Raw genomic sequence first — 21,133 nt, forward strand, 5'->3', positions numbered from 1 at the left:
TGTGGTACTAGATTTACCAGACTATGGAGGAATTGGATTTTCAGATAGCAGGAAAGTGTGATATAGAGGATAGACCTGAACTTGGAGTCAGGAAGGCATAAGTTCAAATCCCAACTTGGATAATCAGAGTGTGATCCTTCCTAAGGCAATTAACTTTACTGAGCCTCAATGTCCCCTAATGTAAAATGAGGAAAATGGACTCTTCCAAGTTCTAAAGCTACACTCCTTTGAACTGTATAAATGGTAAAGAGCCACTGGGAATGTTTTATCAGAAAAATAACAATGAGCATATATACAATACAAACTTTTGTTATTAGATTGGTGAAGATAATGGATAGTATGCTACACATGAAGTCAGGTAAAACTAAGTTGAGTTCTACCTTAAATGAATAAACTAGTGAAACCTATGTGATCTTATCAAATCTTTTAATTTCTTTCAGCCTCAGGTTCCTCATCCAAAAAATATGGGACACCTACCTCATTGAATTATTCTTATGATCAAAAAAGATACCCCATATAAGGAGTATTGTAAACTGCATTGCTACTATTATTTTGTTATTAATAATAAGATGTTAGAAATGTCACTCTTGCTGTTATTTAGCATACAGAGAAATATTTACAGAAATCCTATGTAAAATGGGAATTCATTTTTGTTTTCTATTGGCTTCATATTAGAGTAAATTCAGTTGGATATTCAGTCACACAAAAGAAAGCCTAGGTCCCAAATCCATATAGTCAAATCAATTGATATGGATGAAGGAGAATGGAAAGAAATTTCAGTTCAGGTTAATAACATATTCTTTAGGACTGGAAGCATGTAATTAGGCAGATAAATCTAATCTTAAACATTGACCTCTTCAGTGGTCCTATAGCGTGGTTGTAATTGGAGAGTTAAGTGGCAGAGTTGATACTAGGAGGTTTGAGAGGCACTTTTTAGCAAATGCAACACCACTGGTCAGGGGTCAAGCATAAAAAGGAGAAAGGTCCTGAAAAGAAAAAAAAATAAATGTAATAGCCTGGGGTACAGGGCTGTAGTTTCCCTAATGTAAGGATAATCTGTTTTAACATCTTGAGATCTGAGAAGTGAAATTTTCTAATGGGCATCTGGTTCATCAGTTTGACTTCAAGAGCTAGAGGGAATGACTTTGCCCTGTGCTCAGAAGCTTATCTCATGAAGAGGCTCAGACAAAGAGAAGGTATGAAGAAATTCAGTAATCTAAGTGACTTTTCACTCATAGACAACTCTATGATTTGAATGGAAGGTAATGATGTCTCAGATAAAGGCTGCCAAACAACTCCTCTCCATCCAGTTAAGAGCAAGAAGGGAATAAGGAAGGGGTGGTGGGGTGGTAGTGAGGCAATCAATTAATATCACATTTGACTCCATTTCTACATAATCTCTTCATTGCTACTTGAACAAGGCTTTTCATCTCTCAACTGAGAGAGACAAAGAGAGAGAAGAGAGAGAAAAACAAAAAGAAGGAGGAGAAGGAAGAAGAAAGAAGTGGGCAGGAGAGGGAGAGTGATCCACAAAAGGCAACTAAGGAGCAAGAAGACAGTTAAGAGAACCAAGAAAGAAAGCATTATTACAAAAACCCTGAAAGAAAAGCATGTGTATCCAGAGATAGAGTGGTCAACAGCAACAAATGCTGCAGAGGCATTAAGTCAGATGGATGGAGAAAACCATTCCAGGCTTCTTCCTCAAAACTGGATCCAGTTATTCTGATTTATGGTGATATTATGCTCAGACCTCAGGGTGCCCATTTCTAGGTTCCATCAGTATCTCCTCTCAAGATGTCTCTGTGCCCCTACCCCCCATGCTTTCTTCCCTGGAACCCTGAAACTTTTGAGTCCCTGGGTGCTTTCTACCTTAGCAGAAGAGTCTGAGGCAATTAGATGGCACAGTAGATAGAGCTCTGGATGGAGTCAGGAAGCTCTGAGTTCAAATCCTGACTTAGATACTTACCAGCTCTGTGACCCTGGACAAGTCTCTTAACTCTTTTTGCTTCAATTTCCTCATCTTTTTTTATTTATTTAAGGCAATGAGGTTAAGTGACTTATCCAAGGTCACACAGCTAGGCAATTATTAAGTGTATGAGGCCAGATTTGAACTCAAGAGCTCCTGATTCCAGGGCCACTCTATCCACTGTGCCACCTAGCTGCCCCATAAATTTCCTCATCTTTAAGGTAATGGCTTTTCACGTTGTTATTCCAAGAATAAAATGAGATAATATTTATAAATTTATTTACATGCTAGCTATTATTATTAACCCAACAATGAGTGCTGAGTGAAAGGACATCTCAGAGACTACTTCTTCTTAAAATCCAAATCCTTCCATTTCAAGACTTTTTGGAGTCAGTTTGGGTCCTTGATGATATCAAGTCTCTCCCTAACTTCAATTGTTAGTGAACTGGATGTAAATCTTGACTTAAGTTACAGGGTGATTTTTGAAAAGTCACTTATCCCTTTCTAGGTCTCACATATGTCAGTTAAAAAATGCTGGGGGTTGGAACAGATGACCTCTAAGTTTTGTTCTAGCTGTGAATCCTGGGCTGCTAGGATAATACAAGACCACACTTAATGTCTTCCTGCTAAGAAAAGCCAATACTCTTGGTCATAAGACACAGCCTCTCCTTCACTCACAATTCCATGTGTTCTTGCAAGCCCTGGGAGCTGAGATGCTTGAGAAGTCCAAGAAAAAGACTGAATTCCCATCAGGAAAATGGGAACCCCTCAAATCATTGATCAATCAACTCAAATCAATCAAATCAAATCATTAATCAATCATCAATCAATCAATGACCATTTTTAAAAGCACTTATAATGAGCCGGGTACTGCAAAGTTCTGGGAGGCAAGGAGACCCTGTCTCAAGAAACACATAGTCTAATGTGTGAGACACCAGGCAACAACCTATGAACACAGAAGATTTTGGTACCTTTGAGTAGGAAGGAAGACATTATCATGGGGGGGGGGGAATCTGGGAAAATCAGAGAAGGTAGCATTTGAACTGGGTCTTAAAGGAAGCTAGGAAATCTAAGAGGCAGAGGGAGAGCATAACAGAGAGAGAGAGAGAGAGAGAGAGAGAGAGAGAGAGAGAGAGAGAGAGAGAGAGAGAGAGAGAGAGCTTATAGGAGTCTATCTAACAAAAGTTGAGGGAGAAAGGCTTCATGTAGTGCCAGCCACAGGAATACCTCTGAATCCAGTGGGAACCCTCATTATCTCCCTTGACAATACCTCATGATAGAGGCAGAATAATCAAGCCAAGAATCCCATGGGGCCAAGGGACAACTTAGATCTTCTAGAAAAAATATTCATCTAGGAATAGCTTTCTTAGTGAATGGTGGCTCACAAGACCACAAGACACAAAACTGAAGTCCTATATCCAGCCAGAAAATAGCTAGCTCACCCACTAGGGACAATGTATTTATTGGGCTGGTGGAACATGGGTACAGACTTGAGGACTCCCTTCAATAGGTGCTCCAAAGAGAGAGCTTTTTCATTTCCCCTGCCACCATTCTCAGTTTGAGGTGTCAAAACCACCCAAATAGGGACATTGGTACTAGCTGGCAGTTTCTCTGTCTCTCTACCATGCAGATGTCCTGTAAAAAAAACATAGTAAGGCACAGAATTCTATTGGTGATCCTCCATAAATAATTTTTTTTAAGTTTAGCCAGGCCTGGCACATCATAGAGGCTGAAGTGGCTTAGTTAGCACAGCTGCAGCTGGGCAGGGGAGCAGTGAGTCATTAATAAGTAAGGTCATTGGAAAAAAATAGGTAACCGGCTTCAAATGCTTGTCCCTGAGGGCTATTTGAGTGCCCCCCCCACCATATAATTCATGTCAACCAGGAAAGAAAAGTCTTCTAGACAAATTTTAACACACCTGGTTTCTGAAAGCCTCTTGGGATCTTTGTAATTGTATTTCACTTATTTTTTTAAATCACATCTCAATAAAGAATCATTCCCTTTTAATAAGTGGAAGAATTGAGATGCATAGGAAGGAGATGGATATGCTGGGGAAATATATAATCCATTCTCTCAGAAGGGACCATGGAGGCCAATTTGTTTAACTGTTCCTTACTTTACAGATGTGGAAACTGAGGCTCAGAGGGATTAAGGAACTAGTTCAAAGTCACAGGTGGAGAAATTTCCATTCAAAACAATGTTTGGGAATCTGTTTCCTGGATCACCGTACTTAGGGAAGGGATTGCAAATCCTTCAAACCACAAAGAAACTTACTTTGGAGTCAGGGTAGCCCAGTTCTTTAAAAATTATTTTCAAAATTAATTGTGAGCAACAGGAACCAGTAGCTAACTGTCAGCTTGTTTGATTCACAAATCTGTTACAGACTACTGATTAATCAGCTTGGGTGTATACGGTCAACCTCAGACAAGAAGGATTGCGCATGGGCAGAGCTCCTGCCTCTGGAAAGAACCCAGAAGTTGCTCACCTAAGTAAATGTATTTGTCAAAGGATCCTGTGACTGCAAGACTTTATTAACAGACATCAGCTGTCACTCTCATAGATGCATTGTTGTCACAGGTAGAAGTCATTGTTGCTGACTGGGATTGCTGGGCAGTGGGGAGGAGAAAGCATACTGATCCATAACCAAACCTGCTTTTCCCGGGTGTCCACACAATAGTTTTTGATTTATGACTATAACTGTTGCTTACAATAGAGCACTTGGGCTTCCTGTTATGATACTGCTCCTGAAATAAGATGCTTTAGCATCAAGATACAGTGGAAAGAGTGCTGGGTTTGTAGTCTGTAGATCTGGGTTCAAATCTTGCCTCTGATACTTATTAGCATGAAGAAGTCCCTGGGTCTCAGTTTCCTCATCTGTAACGTTAGACTAGATAACTTCTGAGCTATAAATCCAGTTGTAAATCTATGCTTTCATGAACATAAATTCCTGCTACTGTCTCCATTTTCTATAGGTTGAATTTGGTTTTTACCACTTTGGTTTCCACTATGATTCAATGTCTCCAATTTTTTTTCTTTTGCCCTGACTGTGGTTGCCTCATTTAAGCTCATCATCCAGAAGTTGCTTAGATAATAACTGATGCTTATTTAGCATTTTAAAATTTATAAATTATCTTCCTTTCAATAACCCATGAGGTGAGTAGTATGAATATTTCTTGCACTGTTTTACAGATAAGGAAACTGAGGCTCAGAGTTATAAGTGATTTTTTTCATGATCATACAATAAGTGGTGGAGATGAGAGCATGGTGGCTTCCAGCCTGCCGGGGAATGAACTATTACTAGCACCTTTAAAGTCCCAGGTTATTGCAGAAACCATTAATTCAATTCTGACAGATAGTCTTCATTCCAGAATAAGGTTACCATTGATTTTACAAGAATGATCAACAGTATCAAAGGCTATAGAGAGGTCAATAAGAATGAAGATTTAGAAAAGATCATTAAATTTGGCATTGAATGTTAAGTATGATTTGAAGTTGAAAAGACTTAGAAATGGCAGGGGATTTAGAAACTAGTAATAGTGAACATTTATATAGTGCCCACTATGTGTGTTCAGTTCTTTATAAATTTCATCTCATTTTATCCTCACAATATCCCTGGGAGGAAAGTACTTTTATTAAACCATTTTATAGTTGAGGAAATTGAGACAGAAATTAAGTGACATGCCCAAGAACACATAGTGTCTGAGGTCATATTTAAACTCAGGCCAGGTCCAGTGCTCTAGCCATTGTACCAACAAATCTCAGCACTGCTACTTACTACCTATTTTAATTAAAGAAAATGCCTACTATGTGCGAGACACTCTTCTAAAAGGTGAAGATAAAAAGAAAATCAAAACACGTTTCTTTCCCTCAACAGAAGAGACAATATATAACCAACTATGTGCCACTATATGCAAACAAGATATATACAGGAGAAATTGAAAACAATCTCAGAAGGAAGATCAATTCATTAAGATAGTCTTGGAATGTATACTTGTAAAAGCTAGGGTTTTAACTGAGATTTGAAGGAATCCAGGGAAGTCAAGAAGTGGAGATGAGGAGGAAGAGTATTTCAGGAAGGAAGATGGTCAGTGAAAATCCCTGGAGATGGAGGATGGTGTACAAGACACAGTAAGATGGTAGTGTCACTGGCTGTGCAGTGTGTGGAAGGCTGTGTATACAAGAATACTGAAAAAGTAGGAGGCAAGAGAGCTTATGGGGGCCCCAAAAGCTAAAGAGAGGACTATATTTTTGATACTGAAGTAAAAGGGGGTCCCTGGAACTTTTTGAATGGTAGGAGAGTGACATGGTCAGATCTATGCTTTTGGAAGATCAGTTTTACAGTTGAGTGGAGAATGAATTGTAATGAGGAGAGACGATGTAGACAGACTAATCAGAAGGCAATTAGTTCAGATATGAGCTAATTGAGGTTTACACCAGGAAAGAGAGAGATGTTATAAAGGGAGACAAGATAGGACTTGGCTACTGATTGGGTATGAGATGTAGGAGGGTGAGGAATTGAAGGTGACAGTTATGTTGCAAACTTTCCTCTCAGGAAAAAGGGGTGCTTTTGAGGAGGAGAAAATGAGTTCAGTTTTGGATATGTTGATTTTAAGACATCTATGAAATATGTAAGATGCAAGACTGGAGGTCAGCAGAGAGATTGAACAAATATATTTTAGAATCACCTCATATAATCCACGGGAATTGATGTAATCACTATTGCAAAATAGTATAGAGGGAGAAAAGGAGAGAGCTCAGGCAGAGCCTTGGGTCATCCATGGTTAGCAGGTAAAAACCTGGATGAAGATCTAACAAGGGAGACAGAATAGTTAGAGATATAGGATGAGAACCCAGAGGGAATAGTGCATGAAAATCTAGAGAGAAGAGAGTGAACAATGGTGTCAAAGGCTGTAGAGAGGTCAGGAAACACAGAAATTAAGGAAAGATCATTAGATTTGATCATTTAAAAAGTCACTGGTAATTTTGGAACGAGCAGTTTCAGTTGAATGGTGAAGTAAGATTGGCAGAGAGCTAAGAAAAGAGTGGGAGGAAAGGAAATGGAGGCACCAATTGTAAACAGTACTTTTCAAGGAATTTAACCATGACAGGGAAGAGAAATATATGATAATGGCTAGAGGGATGGGTAGGTCCAGTAAAGGACTTTTGAAGGAGAGAGATATGGTCATGTTTGTAGGCAGAGAAGACAGGAGACAGGAAAATTGAAGATAAGTGAGAATATGATGAAATAGGGGGCAAACTGTTGGAGAAGATGGGATGGAATGAATGGCATCACTTTGTACATGAAGAAGAGTTTACCTTGACAAGGACTGTCTCTTCATGTGAGACAAGGTGAAAGAGGAGATCTTAGTGAAGTGGAAGGGGAAAGAGGGAGCTCTTAGCAAATGGCCTCAATTTTTTTTACTTGTTTGTTTTGGTGATATATGTGCTCAGTTGAGAAGGAAGGGAAAGAGAAAGTCATGGGATGTTTGAGGATAAAAACTTTGGAAAAGCCACTGTGGTGAATGGGATAGAGATAAGTATAAATGGATTGCCTTGTCATGGTGAGTACCCTGTTGAGATTATGTAACATAAAGGGCAGCTAAGTGGCAAAGTGAACAGTGCATTGTTCCTGGAGTTGAGGGCCTGAGTTCAAATCTGGTCTCAGACACTTATTGGCTATATGACCCTGGGCAAGCACTTAACTCCAATTGTCTCAAAAGTTTTTTGAGGTGCCCAGTCAGTATGGACAGTTTGCTTCAGTTTTTTTTCAGCAGTACAGAAGTAGAAGCAAATATTGTACTTCCAATTCCAAACTCACTTCTATTACACAGTTCAATGAATGAAGATGCTGCTTAATTGGAGGATCTGTCTAGTCATTATGAGAAAAACCCTCACCACCAGGTTGGATGGAGGATAATGACATGTTTTGAATATAGCAAGTTACAGAAATCATTTAATAGTGTGTTGTCTTTCCATTAGATTGCTTAACCACTATTCTTTTTTTGGGGGGGGGTTGTGGGGTTAAGTGACTTGCCTAAGATCACACAACTAGTAAATATCAAGTGTCTAAGGTTGAATTTTGACTATAAGGTTGATTCTCTATCCATCTAGGCACTACTTAGTTGCCTCTGTCTATTAATTACTAACATCACAGGGTTGCCCTGGGCATCAGTACAGAGGATCCACTTGATAAACCCTGAGAACTAGTTTGGAGGCAAAGTTAACTGAACTACTTAAGAAATCAAATTGAATGGTTATGGCAGGTCCAGAAGTCAAGGAGGACAACACAGCACTAGATTTGGAGTCCAAGGAACTAGTTTCAAATACTGACTTTGCTCCTTTCTGAATCCCTTCATCTCTCCAGGCCTCAGTTTCTTTTGTAAAATGTAATTGAACTCCATGGTCTAATCCAGTTTTAAATCTAGAATTGTGATCCTATGATGCTGTAGCATGTGATATGTTTTCTTCCCAGCACAGCCAATTCCTTTCTATTTTTTCCCCATCTTTTAAATGCAATAATGCTCTATAAAGGTGATGGAATGAATGAAATGATATGGCAAAGAGCATCCCATAGGACATATTTTTCCTAGGTCAGTTTTCTTCTTTAGATAATGGCACTAGAAATAATTATCTTTTTTACTCTGTAAATTTTTTAAAAAAAATTTTCCCAAAGGCTTTGATGGTTATTGTCTCATTCTTTTTTCACAACATTTCTGTGAAAGAGGTAGGAGTATTCTTTTTACCAAGTCATTCCTTGAAACTAAAATACTTGTAATTCCAAAGTCAGAATTTAATTCATCTCTGTTTTCCCCTGAACACCTTCTACTTGGAATTGATGACTGCTTGGGGATGCGAAAGGGAGTAAAAGAGATGGAAAATCTATTGTAACTATGCACACTGAATATGAGGAGATGCCAAGGAAGAAAGGGCAGCTGGTTTCTTGAGGAAAAACTGGGAGACAGATAATAAAATGAAATAGTATTCTTCAAGGTCCATAGTACAAACCAGGGCTTTTTCCCTGTTGGGGACCAAAGGAGCAGTTGAAATTCTAATGACTCTTTAGGGTTAATCAGTTGACCACATCTCCAATTAATCTGCAGGCTAGATTGGGGAGTTTAAGATGATTTGCAGATGTAACCTATGATGTCAGTGCAGAGAAACGTGAGACATAGTGCAGATGTAAGGTACTATGTCAGGGAAAGGGGCCACTTGTGACTTCTAACCAAAGACCTGTCTCCATATAGTCAAAACCAGGGTTGCCTTAAAGGGCAAAGTAAAGGATACACTTCAAAGAACTTGGTGAGCCCTAAGTTTTACTATAGAGTTACTGAACCCTGATCATTTGATCTTTCAGTCTTTTGAACAGAAGTGCTAATATAAGTGGGGAGGAGGGGTGACTTGAACCATCACACAGGGATGGGGGATCAACTATTGAGTAGGAGAACTGCTAGTGATACAGTTTGGCCGGTATGGTGCTTGTGAAGAGGAGTATAATAAAATAAGAAAAGTAGCCTGGAGTCTGATTGTCAAGGACCCTAGGTGCAGGATATGAGGAAAGCAGAATTGTTTTGCTTTGAGCAAAAATTGGATGGCCACCCATCAATCAAACAATCAATCATTGACTGTTGCTATTAATAGCAGCTAGCATTTATATTTCATTTTAAGGTTTGCAAAGAGCTTTACAAATATTATCTCACTTTCTCCTCACACTAGCCCTGAGAGGTACATGCTATTATTAGCTTCATATTATAGATGAGGAAACTGAGACAGAAGTTATGTGTCTTGCCCGAGGTCACATAGTGTTTATGTATCTGAAGATCTACCTTATGACTTGGACTCAGGTCTTACCAGGTCTGATGCTTAATTACTTATCTTGAGCCAGGCATTGTGCTAGGCCTGGAAACACAAAGACAAGAGTAAAACTGTCCTTGCCTTCAAGCATATATTACATTATAATAGGAGAGACTACATGGATAAATATAGGTATGCAAAAAATACAGCATCTAGGGGGTAAAGTGGTTAGAGTACCAGACCTGGAGTAAGGAAGACTTATCTCCCCCAGTTCAAATCTGGCCTCAGGCACTTCCAACTGTGTGACCCTGGGCCAGTCACTTAACCTGGTTGGCCTCAGTTTCCTCATGAGCTGGAGAAGGAAATGACAATTATTCCAGTATCTCTCAAGTGAGGTCATGAAGAATGCTCTTGTTTAGTCTGAAAATGATTGAACACCAACTGACTGAAAATGGCTGAACAGGGGTGGCTAGGTGGTGCAGTGGATAGAGCACTGGCCCTGGAGTCAGGAGTACCTGAGTTCAAATCCGGCCTCAGACACTTAATAATTACCTAGCTGTGTGGACTTGGGCAAGCCACTTAACCCAATTTGCCTTGCAAAAACTAAAAAAAAAAAATGGCTGAACAACAAAAAAAATATAAAATTCATGTAGAGGTAGATTATAAATATATAGAAGAATATAAAAAAATATAGATATACAGGGGAAATCAAGGAAAGCCTCATGCAGAAGGATGGGGATTCTTGTTCTTGAGAGCTGGGTGTCGACTGAGGCCCCCTTCCAGTTGAGGTTCTGACTTGGAAGGGAAAAGTTGGAATAATTGCCTGGCCTGAGAAATAATCCACATCCTAAGACAATAGATTTAAAACTATAAGTGATCTTAGAGGAGACTGAGTTCAATCCACTCCTTTAGGAAAGGGAGACAGAGGAAGGTACAATTACTTGCCAAGGGATACTGAGCTAGGAGGTGGCTGAGAAAGGTTTTGAACTTAGGTTTTATCTGACACTGTGCAATGGATGATTATGCAAGGAACTATTGACAATTTAAATTGTTTTTTAGAATAATGTTTGTCCTTCATTTTCAAAGAAGACGACAACATCAGGGAGATGATGCCATGACGTGCAGATTAATTGACTTTGAGTGAGGGGAGACTGTGCTAAGTCATCAGTCTCACTTTCTCCTCCAGAGCCGTCTGGGTTCAGTGGTCAACTATGAATCAAGATGACTGCAGATGGCCCTGGATGTGAGGCAATCAGGGTTAAGTGACTTGCCCAAGGTCACACAGTTAGTAAGAGTCAAGTGTCTGAGAGAGGATTGGAACTCCCTGACCTCCTGATTGCAAGGACAGTGCTCTATCCACTGCACCATCTAGCTGCCCCTAAAATTGTTTTTTGTAGTATTATACAATCAGTTAACACCTTCAGTATAGGCACAAGTCTGATTTCTGAAAGAAGCACAAAAGATACAATTCTTATCAGTGAATTAACATTTCAGCTCAGAATAAAAATTTGTAATTTCAAAGGAAAATGAAATCTTTCTTTTTCTAGATTAATTTCTCTCAAATCTTCCTTGGAAGTTCTTCTGTAAGCAGTGTCCAATATTTGACCTTTAATTTTATTGATATAAGCACGATTGCACCTTTCCAGTACCGTACTTTATATTGCTCTTGGAAAGAACTTGACCTGAGAGCAAATAAGAGGTGAAGCCCACATATGATTGGGAAATACAACCATAGGCACAGTTCTGAAAATTAATTCATATTGTTCTAGATCTCCCTGATTCAGTTGTTCCAATTGTCAATGGAGGGCAATGATTGTAGGTGTGGTGAAAATTAATTTTTGGAAAACATGATTCTATAAGAGCATAGATTTAGACCTGGAAGGAATCTCTCAGGCTGATTTTATACAAGGAAAGTCAGGTTCAGAGGCTAAATGACTCACCCAAATTCATACAGGTATAAATGTCAAAGGCAAATTTTGACTTGATCCTCTGACTCCTTTGTAATGAATTACAGTCATCCTTTTCCACCTTCCCACCTTCACTCACACTGTTTTCCCTCTCTGGTCATGTCTACCAGTCTAAGTTCCCAACCTTTTTTCAAGATCTAGCTTCAGTTCCAACACCTCAAAAAATCCTCTCTTAAACCACCACAATCCTCAGTGATTCTTTATTATTCTGAACACTTTGGCAATCTCTGACTCCTTGGCATTGGCTTCATATATGTTTGTGTATATGTGTGTGTGTCTGTTTGTGTGTGTGTATACATGTGTGCATGCATCTATATATACCCACATATAAAAGTATATATGTCTATATGTATTTATATACATAAATATATATATATATATGTATGTGTGTACATATAGTTTTCCCCCATCTATATCCAAAGCAACCATGTATTTTTCTATCTCTTTATATTAACTGTGTCTAATCTATATAGATGGTATTCTGAAAAGGCTTGCTGTTGATGGTAATAATGACTATGCATGACAGATTTCCCAAGTGAGTCTTACAATCAATCTTTTCTTTGAAGGAAATGTGCCAGAAAAATCTGTAGTGTACCATTGTAGTAAGGAATAAAATATGGCCATCTAAACACCTAACTATTCCATCCCATCTCCTTTTAGATCTACAATCTTGCCTGAGATATCTCAGTCAATGCTATACTCGACACCTATGTCAAACAATGGCACCATTCTGCTGAAACAAAAAAAAGAATCAGAAAGTAAAGAAAGAAGATCCTTTCCTCTCTTCTCCTGCCTTCTCCTCTCCCTCCTCATTGACCTCCCTTCTCCTTCTCTAGCTCCTCCATCTCTTTCACTTTGCTTCCTCTCCTCCTTCCTCTTTCCCCTTTTCTTTTCCTTCCCCTCTCTTCCCTTCTTTCTTTCCCTCCCCTCCATTCCTCCTTTTTCCTTTTCTTCCTTTCCCTTTCTTTTCTTCCCCTTCCCCTTTCTTTTCTTTCCTTTCCCTTGTTTCTCTTTCCCTCTCTTCTCTCCTCTTCTTTTTTTTCCCTTTCCTTCCCACAATGTGATGTGAAGCTGTCTTAGGAGCCCAACAAGAATGAATGCCATTTATTCCACAAAACTGAATATTGATGAATGAGCATCACTCATTTGTTCCTTTTTCTGAGGTCCTGATACTTAGCATATTCTTCATAGCTTATGTGATACCAACAACAATTCATGCAAAGCCATTAATAAAAATGTCCTAGAGGATAGAATTGGAGAGTGAGGGGCACTCGAAGTCTTGATTTGGTTCTTAGGGTCAATTCCAATTTTTTAAATCACTAATTTTCATTTTTAAGTCAGCAAAGTAAATTATTGTATGAATATGAAGAACAGAAGCTTTCTCCTTTTCCTTAGAAAAATTCAATGAATACTAATGAGAATTAACATTGATATAGAACTTTAAGATTTGAAAATTGTTTTATAGAAATTACCTTATTTGACTCTCACAATAATCCTATGAGTTAGGCTTCATATGTCATATTCATTTGACAGATGATGAAACTGAATCCAGAAGAGGTAAAACAATTTGCCCAAAGTCTCATAGCCATCAGTCAGAGATTGGATCTGAACTCAGATCTTTCTAACTCTCAATCTAGCATTCTAGTAATTGACTTCTTACAAGGAAACAATCAGACATACATATAATGCAAATGTGATGGGAAGAAGAACTTCTAACAGGAGTTGAGGTTGAGAATGTCTTTTTTGTCTAGGATATGGTTGCTACAGTTTGCAAGGAGATGTTGTTGGATTTCTTCTTTTCTTCTTTTTTGGTGAGTATGCATTGAGAGAGTTTACTTAGGAACCAGCCAACATCCTGAAGGTCCTCAGGCCACCTCAGGTATGGTTGCCTCTGGACAAAGATTCGTATAGGTGGGTATTTCATCAACTGATACTGGGAGAGGGATCCAGCTACCACCATGATGAGGACATCCTTAAGATCAGAGAAATATCTGCTCTGGGCCAAATTGAAGGCTTCGATGCACCAGCCATCTTTGAGGAAATGCCTAGTCACGATGCAAATCGTTTTTTTACTTCTCCAAATGGCATCATGGATGTTGTTGATGTGGTCTTCTCCTGGGAGGAAGTCCCTGTCCTCAAAACACAGGTTAAATCTATTTTCAGAATTGTACCTGGAATCCAAGTGATTGAGGAATGCATTCTGGATCCATTTAAAGTCTTTGTTACTGAAACACAAATATGCATCATATTTGTACTGATCCTCTTTGACTCCCTGGGAATGGTTTTTGAATACCAGTCTCTGGACCATCTTATGCCAGAGGAAAAAGCAGAACCCACGGAACTTTGTGAACATCACAACTGCTGTGAGGAACAGAGTCAAGATGGTGGTAAAGAAGATGAAAAGTGAAAAATTAATAAATTGTATGGTTTTCTCTTCATCACAGCTCTCTGTGGAAATTGAAAAGAGTGAGACCCCAAAGAATGAGTCAGGGTATGTGCAGTAGACATCCTCAGATGACCCAAGCATGGTGACATTGGTTTGGTTCAACCAAATGATAAAATTTTTGGTTTCACACTCACAGATATATTTGTTATGAGTTATATCTAGGTAGCTCAGTGATGCAAATATGGTAGGATCAGGGGAGAGTAGGTGGTTCTGGGACAAAAGCAAGACTCTTAAATTGGCAGGTAGATCACCAGGAGAAAGAGATGTCAGTTTATTGCCATCCAGGCTGAGGATTTGTAATGCAGTCAAATCACTGAAAACACCAGGTGGAAGGAAATTAAGATAATTATTATTCAGGAAGAGGAGTTTAAGATTGGAAAGTCCCTTAAACACATCCAAACATGATCCTGCTTGCCAAACAAGCTGAAGCATATTTTCTGAAAGATAAAGCTGCTCTAAGCTATGGTTCTTTGAAGACACATAGGTTTGGTGACAATAGGAAAATCGATTTTGATTTAAAATGAGTAACTTCAGACCTGAGATCTGGAGAAGAATATAGAGATCACCCAGATTTTCCAACCTGTTTACTGCTAAATCAAGGAATTCTGCCCTTATGTGGAGGTTTTGAAAACTTACCAATTTATTACCACTTAGGTAGGCATTATCTAAATTTGGAAGAAAGGAAACTGTATTCATAGCATTATCACGAAGATCCAAAGTTTTTAAATTGTTCAAATGATTAAATGTGTCCTTCTGAATCACCCCAATATGATTTCTTTGCAGATCAATATAAGCAACATTAGACATTCCATAAAAATCAGATTCATAGAGTTCTCCCAGCAGATTATAAGACAGATTGAGAATCTGAAGATTGGCAAGTCCATAAAATGCTTCTTTAGCAATCTTATTTATCTTGTTATAGGAAAGGTTTAGAACTTTCAACTTTTTGAGCATCTTGAACAGATGAAAATCCAGGAAGAAGATAAAACCAAAAGAAATATCCATATTTAGCACTGAACTCATGCCCAAGGCAGCAAATGTGTCTTGGTCAGGTTCTTTCATGTTATGGAAACCAAATCCAGCACCCATTATATGGTGGCCAAGAAGCAAGGAAGAAATTTTGGTTCCATTAATAGCATGACAAAAGTCTCGCGTGATATCTACTGTCCAACCATTGCCCGAGACATCCAGAATCTCAAGGAACATACTTTTGAAAGGATTCATGCACTCTTCCCAGTTGACTGAGACCCTGCTATAGAGGATATTATAAGCAAGGCTAAACAAAGAGAATCTTTTCCCTTGGAAGATCTCAAGATCTCTTTCACATACAAGGGATATTAGGTTTTGAGACAAGTCAATGGATTCCAAAGATTTCAGATCTCCAAAAGAAGGATGAAGGTGGAGACTTTGGATCTGATTTTTAGATAGGTTCAATACAGCTAAAGAACTTAAATTTCTGAAATAACCATCTTTTAGAATGAAATCTGAAAGACCACAATGAAATAGTTGTAATTCAGTCAAGTTGGTCAAGCCTTGAAAAGCATCAGTATGTAAAAATTTAATTTGATTATAACCCATATCCAAAACTCTAAGATTGGGCAGATTTCTGAAAGCTTCTTTCCCAATGATCAGAGGAGTCTTCTGACTTCCTAGCTCTAGCAATTGAAGGTTCTCCAATAGAGGGAATGAAGTGGCATTAATCACACTGACGTAGTTATAACTTAGCAACAGATTAATAGTGGTGTTTGGCACTTGGGGAATTTGTGTAAGGTTGCAGAAATAATAGAGGGCAAGTTGTCCATCAGCTGAGCAAGAAGGAATTCCAAACACAAAAGTGGTTTCAAATACCAGTCCCCAAAGAAATGCAAGGAGTTGGCCCATTGTGATCCTAGAGAAGAAAATAGAGGAAAAATACTTGACTATGTATTAAGATCACAGGAAGGGTAGAGAATACAAAGATGATATGATCACTCTAGAAGATTTACATTAGACTTAGAGAGCACCCCAGAATTTGAGGACAAAGTCACTTTCTAAAATGTAAGTTAATAAAATAAGAATAAAATTAATGAAAAGAAGCAAACCAATATGATTTTCAACATAAGAAATGCTAGCTGAAACCAGGAGCTCTCCACCCACCCCTCAAGCTTTATTAGAATGGTACATCATTCTAGAGCGGCTCTCTTCACAAAGATACAGGCATTCTTGCCACAGGGTGCACATCAAATCTTGATACACACTCATGACTAATTGGACAAAGGGTTTCTGGATTTTAGATCATATTTCTTGTTTGTTTTTTGAGTCCTGTTACCTTCACATTATGGACTTGTTTTTCCTAACCTTAGACACCCCATTTGTCTTTGTGTTATATTTGCTTGGTAATTCATTCTTGAAAACTGAACCCACAGCCTTTAAATGACATACCTCTTGTGTCCAGCCCTTTGGGTATTGAGATGCTATCTCTGTGATGTGTTCTGCCGAGAGTAGATTGACATACCGGCACTGCTACCTATACACGGGAAAAAGAACATTAATCTAAGAGATCATCTGTTGATGAGATATAAGTAGTTTGCAAAATATTATGGGATTGTGTAAGTCTTCTGAAAATTTAATAATAGCTATTGAAAAAGAAGTATAAAACAAAGTATAATTTGACTCATTGTAACATATTCACCATGAGGAAATGTTTCCCCAACAGAAGGGTGGTGGTCTATATGGAGTCTAAAAAAATTAAGGTGAGTTAAGAATAGAAATTTTTAAGTGTTTATCCATCATGTGTTAGTGGAAGGGGAGGCTTCTTCAGGGAAAATTATATTCAGACATTTCTGTGATGTAAACATTAAAATAATCAATAATACTTAAAAAGAAAAGTCCTGAGATCAAAGAAAGAATTAAGAAGTCACAAGTTAATAAAAAAAAAACAACCTCTGTTTCCATGTGCCCTTCAAAATTTTGTTTATTTGGTCTCCTAAGTATATGTTTTTGTATTTTAAAAATATTATTTAACATTTTTAAATGTTATTTAACATTTTAAAAAATGTTGAATTACCAATTATTCCCCCATCCCTCTCTCAGCCACTTAGAAGGTAAGAATATGATATTAAATATGCATGTGAAATTATGAAAAATATTTCCATATTAGCCATGTGGCAAAAAAGTAAGAAATTAAAATTAAAAAATACTACTTCAATTTGTACCCAGAGTTCAATAGTTCTCTCTCTGGTAGTGAAAAGCATTTTTTCATCAAGAGTCCTTTGGAATTGTCTTAGATGAAAGTATTGATCAGAGTAGCCAAGTCTTTCACAGTTAATCAACATCACATTGTTGTTATTATATACAATGATCTCATTCTGTTTACTTCACTCCGAATTAATTCATATTGATTTTCCCTGATTGTCTGCAACCACCCCCTCATCATTTCTTCTAGCACCATAGTATTCTATCACAATCATATTCCACAACTTGCTCATCCATTCCCCAATTGGTAAGAATTCCTTTAATTTCCGATTCCTTGCTACCTTATGGAAAGAATCATTATAAATATCTTGGTACATATGGGTTCTTTTCCTTCTTCTTTGATCTCTTTGTGGTACAGAGTAGTAGTGGTTTTTGCTTGGTCAAAGAGTATGCATAGTTTTATAGCCCTTTGAGCATAGTTCCAAATTATTCTTCAGAATAATCAATTCAGCAGTCCACCAATGGTACAAGTTTCCCAATTTTTCCTCATCTCCTCTAGCATTTGTAATTTTTCTTTTCTGTCACATTAGCTGATCTGATAGATATGAGGTAGTACCTCAGAATTATTTTAATTTTCATTTCTGTAATTAATGACATAGCATTTTTTCCATTTAACTATTGCAAGCTTTGATTTCTTCTTCTGAAAACTACTTATTCATATATTTGATATAGAAATGGTTCTTATTTTTTCATAAATTTGACTCAGTTCCCTTTATATTGAGAATTAGGACTTTACCAGAGAAACTTGCAGTAAATATTTTCCCCTAATTTTCTGCTTTCCCACTAAGTTTAGCTGCATTGGTTTTGTTTATCCAGAACCTTTTTAATTTCATGTAATCAAAATTATTCACTATACTTACCATAATACTCTCTTTTATTTGGTTATAAGCTCTTCCCTTACCCATAGATATTTTGTCTTGCCATGATTCACCTATTTTAATTTGTATACAAGTATAAAACTTTACATTTGTCCCTAAAGAATTTCATCTTATTAGATTTACAAATTATGCATATGGGACTAAAAAACTGCCTGTTTTTGTATGGCATGTAAGTTAAGAATGGTTTTCACATTTGTAAATAAAACTTTATTCTATTTAAAAATTTAAAAATCACTTTTAGCTCACCATTCAAAAACAGACAGTAGGCTAGATAGGCTCATGAGACATGATTTATCTTCTTTAGCCTGTGAAGATAATTTTGAATATTAATCTGTAATTTAGTACATTAACTATTCTTTCCTACTCTGCATTGGAAAATTTGATGTCATCTATAACCTTTGTCAAATAATTGATAATAATGTTAAACAACATAAGACTGAGCACAAATTCCTGGAATGGCTCCACTGAAGGCCTCTAGACACATTGACATTGAACCTTTAACAACTACTCTTTGAGTACAGTTTTGCCATCAGACTTGATTGATTTGATTATATTATCAATTATTCTAAACCATATCTTTCCATATTTTTCACAAGAACAGTAGTATGAAAGGCTTTATTAAAACCTTTGCTGCCCCCAAAGATATTGAACTGGCCATACTCTTTAATTCCTGATACTATGACTAAGTCTCCCAAAGTGATCAAAGAATGAAGAAAATAACTCATACATATAAAAATATTTATAACAGTTCTTTTCAAAGTTGGAAAAAATTAGAACCTAAGTAGTCGTCTATTAATTGGTGAATGGCTGAACAAGTTATGAAATATTAATATAATAGAATATTATTAATAGAATAAAATAAAATAAAATGTTTTATGCTATAAGAAGTTAAGAAATAAATATTTTTATGTAATGATGCAGAGTGAGGTGAGTAGAATTAGGGAAAAAATATACAATGACAACCATATTATAAAAACAATTAAATCTGAAAAACTCTGATTTGCACAATGACCAACTAGGATTCCAGAGGACTTTATTTATTTTTTTTTAGGTTTCGTTGTTGTTGTTGTTGTTTTTGGCAAGGCAAATAGGGTTAAGTGGCTTGCCCAAGGCCACACGGCTAGGTAATTATTAAGTGTCCGAGACCAAATTTGAACCCAGGTACTCCTGACTCCAGGGCTGGTGCTTTATCCACTACCCCACCTAGCTGCCCTCTTGCTTATAGTCTTAGAGTGTTTTACTATTATAATAAGAGGTTAAAGGACTTGTTCACAAGTATGTGACAGGTATGACTTGAACTCAGTGTTTTTTTTAAACTCTGAACCTGATCCTTATCAACCAAGTCATGTTGCCTTTTTCCTACACAATCTTTTTTATTTTATTTTATTTTTTAGCTTTTACAAAGCAGTGGGGTTAAGTGACTTGCCCAAGGTCACACAGTTAGGAAATTATTAAGTATTTGAGGTTGCATTTGAACTCAGGTCCTCCTGACTCCAGGGCCAGTACTCTATCCACAACACCACCTAACTGCCCTCCCCGCCCCCACTATCTTTAAATAGATGGACAGTCTCATACCTGACCAGGCCTTTTTGTGGGAAGTACTGTGCTCAACTCCTAATAAGCTTTTGCCTCTTTAACTTCATGGCTGTGAGCACTGAAAGATTCAGTCTGGAGCTAGCAATAACACTGCACACCTGAAGCATCTGTACAATGCAACACTTGGAGGAGATGTTGATGTTTCAAAGAATCACAGATCTCATTAATTAGTGGATGGATGAGCAAATTATATGTGAATCTAAAGGAATAATGATGAGTCTGTGATTTAAATGGGAAAAGGCAGACCAATGAGTGACTTGAAGTGCTTATTATATTCTGGGGTTACAAAGAAATATGTAAGCTAGCCCCTGCTCTCCTGGGGGGAGACAACACATATGGAAAGTTTTAATAGCAAGTCAGATGTCAAGGTCCAATGGTCCTTCTGTTGCAGTGGCAAAGCATGTTACTTAATGTTACTTAAATGTTATTGCCACTGTAATAATTATATCAGTTTCTGATATTGAGTCATTTGATGAAGCCAAGGACTTGGTGGCAAGAATTTACTTTTCTGAACCTTCAGGAGCTATAGCATTTATAGGAGCAGTGAGTTGTACTTGCCACAGGCATTGTTTCTCAGGATGATTGTTGTGGACTCTAATGGAAACTGGTCATGTTAAAGAATGAGGAAAGAAAATCAGGGTAGCATTGGAAAGAGAAATGAACCTTCTTCAGACCAGAAATAGAGCTCCTGAGAATGTGACTATTAACAAAAACATTTCTTTTACTATTTTCCCCAGCTTCTCTTACTGATGCCTTTCCTAGAAGCTTAGATCCTGTCAGAGGGAATCCCCTTTGCAGGAATGAAACAATCATATAGTAAATTCAAGGAAAAAGGTCTCCTGAATTATTTTACTTGCCCTTGTTCAGATATTATGAAAGGTAGTGGAGAATTGGATTTCTTACAAATAAGCTTCCATGGCCAGAGGGGAAAAAAATACCCCTCCATTACTAATCTTGAATTAAAATGCAAATATTTTGAATTGTAAGTTTAGGGGGGACATACAGATAATAGCCAGGAAGTAGTTTCTGTTCTAATAGTTTGTTTTGTTTTTTTGATGGGGAGGAGGGAGGAGAGAAGGAGAAATTGAGAGAGAGGGGGGAAAAGAGAATAATTTCAGGATACTTCTAAATCTCTTTGGGCAAATATATGAAGTATTATCTTTCAAGTGAGTTCATATTTGGACTTCAGTAAAAAAGATGGCTAATCTTTGGTGAAAGGAAATCTTTCATACATATGTGTGTGTGTATGTGTGTG

The 21,133-nt window shown here is 37.5% G+C and overlaps 1 protein-coding gene across 2 annotated transcripts in view; it reads right to left on the reverse strand.

The window, feature by feature from the left end:
- Positions 1-6,530: 6,530 nt before the first annotated feature.
- Positions 6,531-21,133, reverse strand: part of TLR5 (toll like receptor 5) — a 70,519-nt gene continuing 55,916 nt past the window's right edge. For both annotated transcript variants that reach the window (XM_074222763.1, XM_074222764.1), the window contains 2 exons: positions 16,592-16,676; positions 6,531-16,058 (listed from right to left, as the gene is read on the reverse strand). In XM_074222763.1, the coding sequence (XP_074078864.1) occupies positions 13,472-16,051 (2,580 nt within the window). In that variant the 5' untranslated portion in view covers positions 16,052-16,058; positions 16,592-16,676 and the 3' untranslated portion in view covers positions 6,531-13,471. The remainder of the gene's footprint in view (positions 16,059-16,591; positions 16,677-21,133) is intronic.

Source organism: Macrotis lagotis, chromosome 2 (assembly GCF_037893015.1).
Source record: "Macrotis lagotis isolate mMagLag1 chromosome 2, bilby.v1.9.chrom.fasta, whole genome shotgun sequence".
NCBI lineage: Eukaryota > Metazoa > Chordata > Mammalia > Peramelemorphia > Peramelidae > Macrotis > Macrotis lagotis.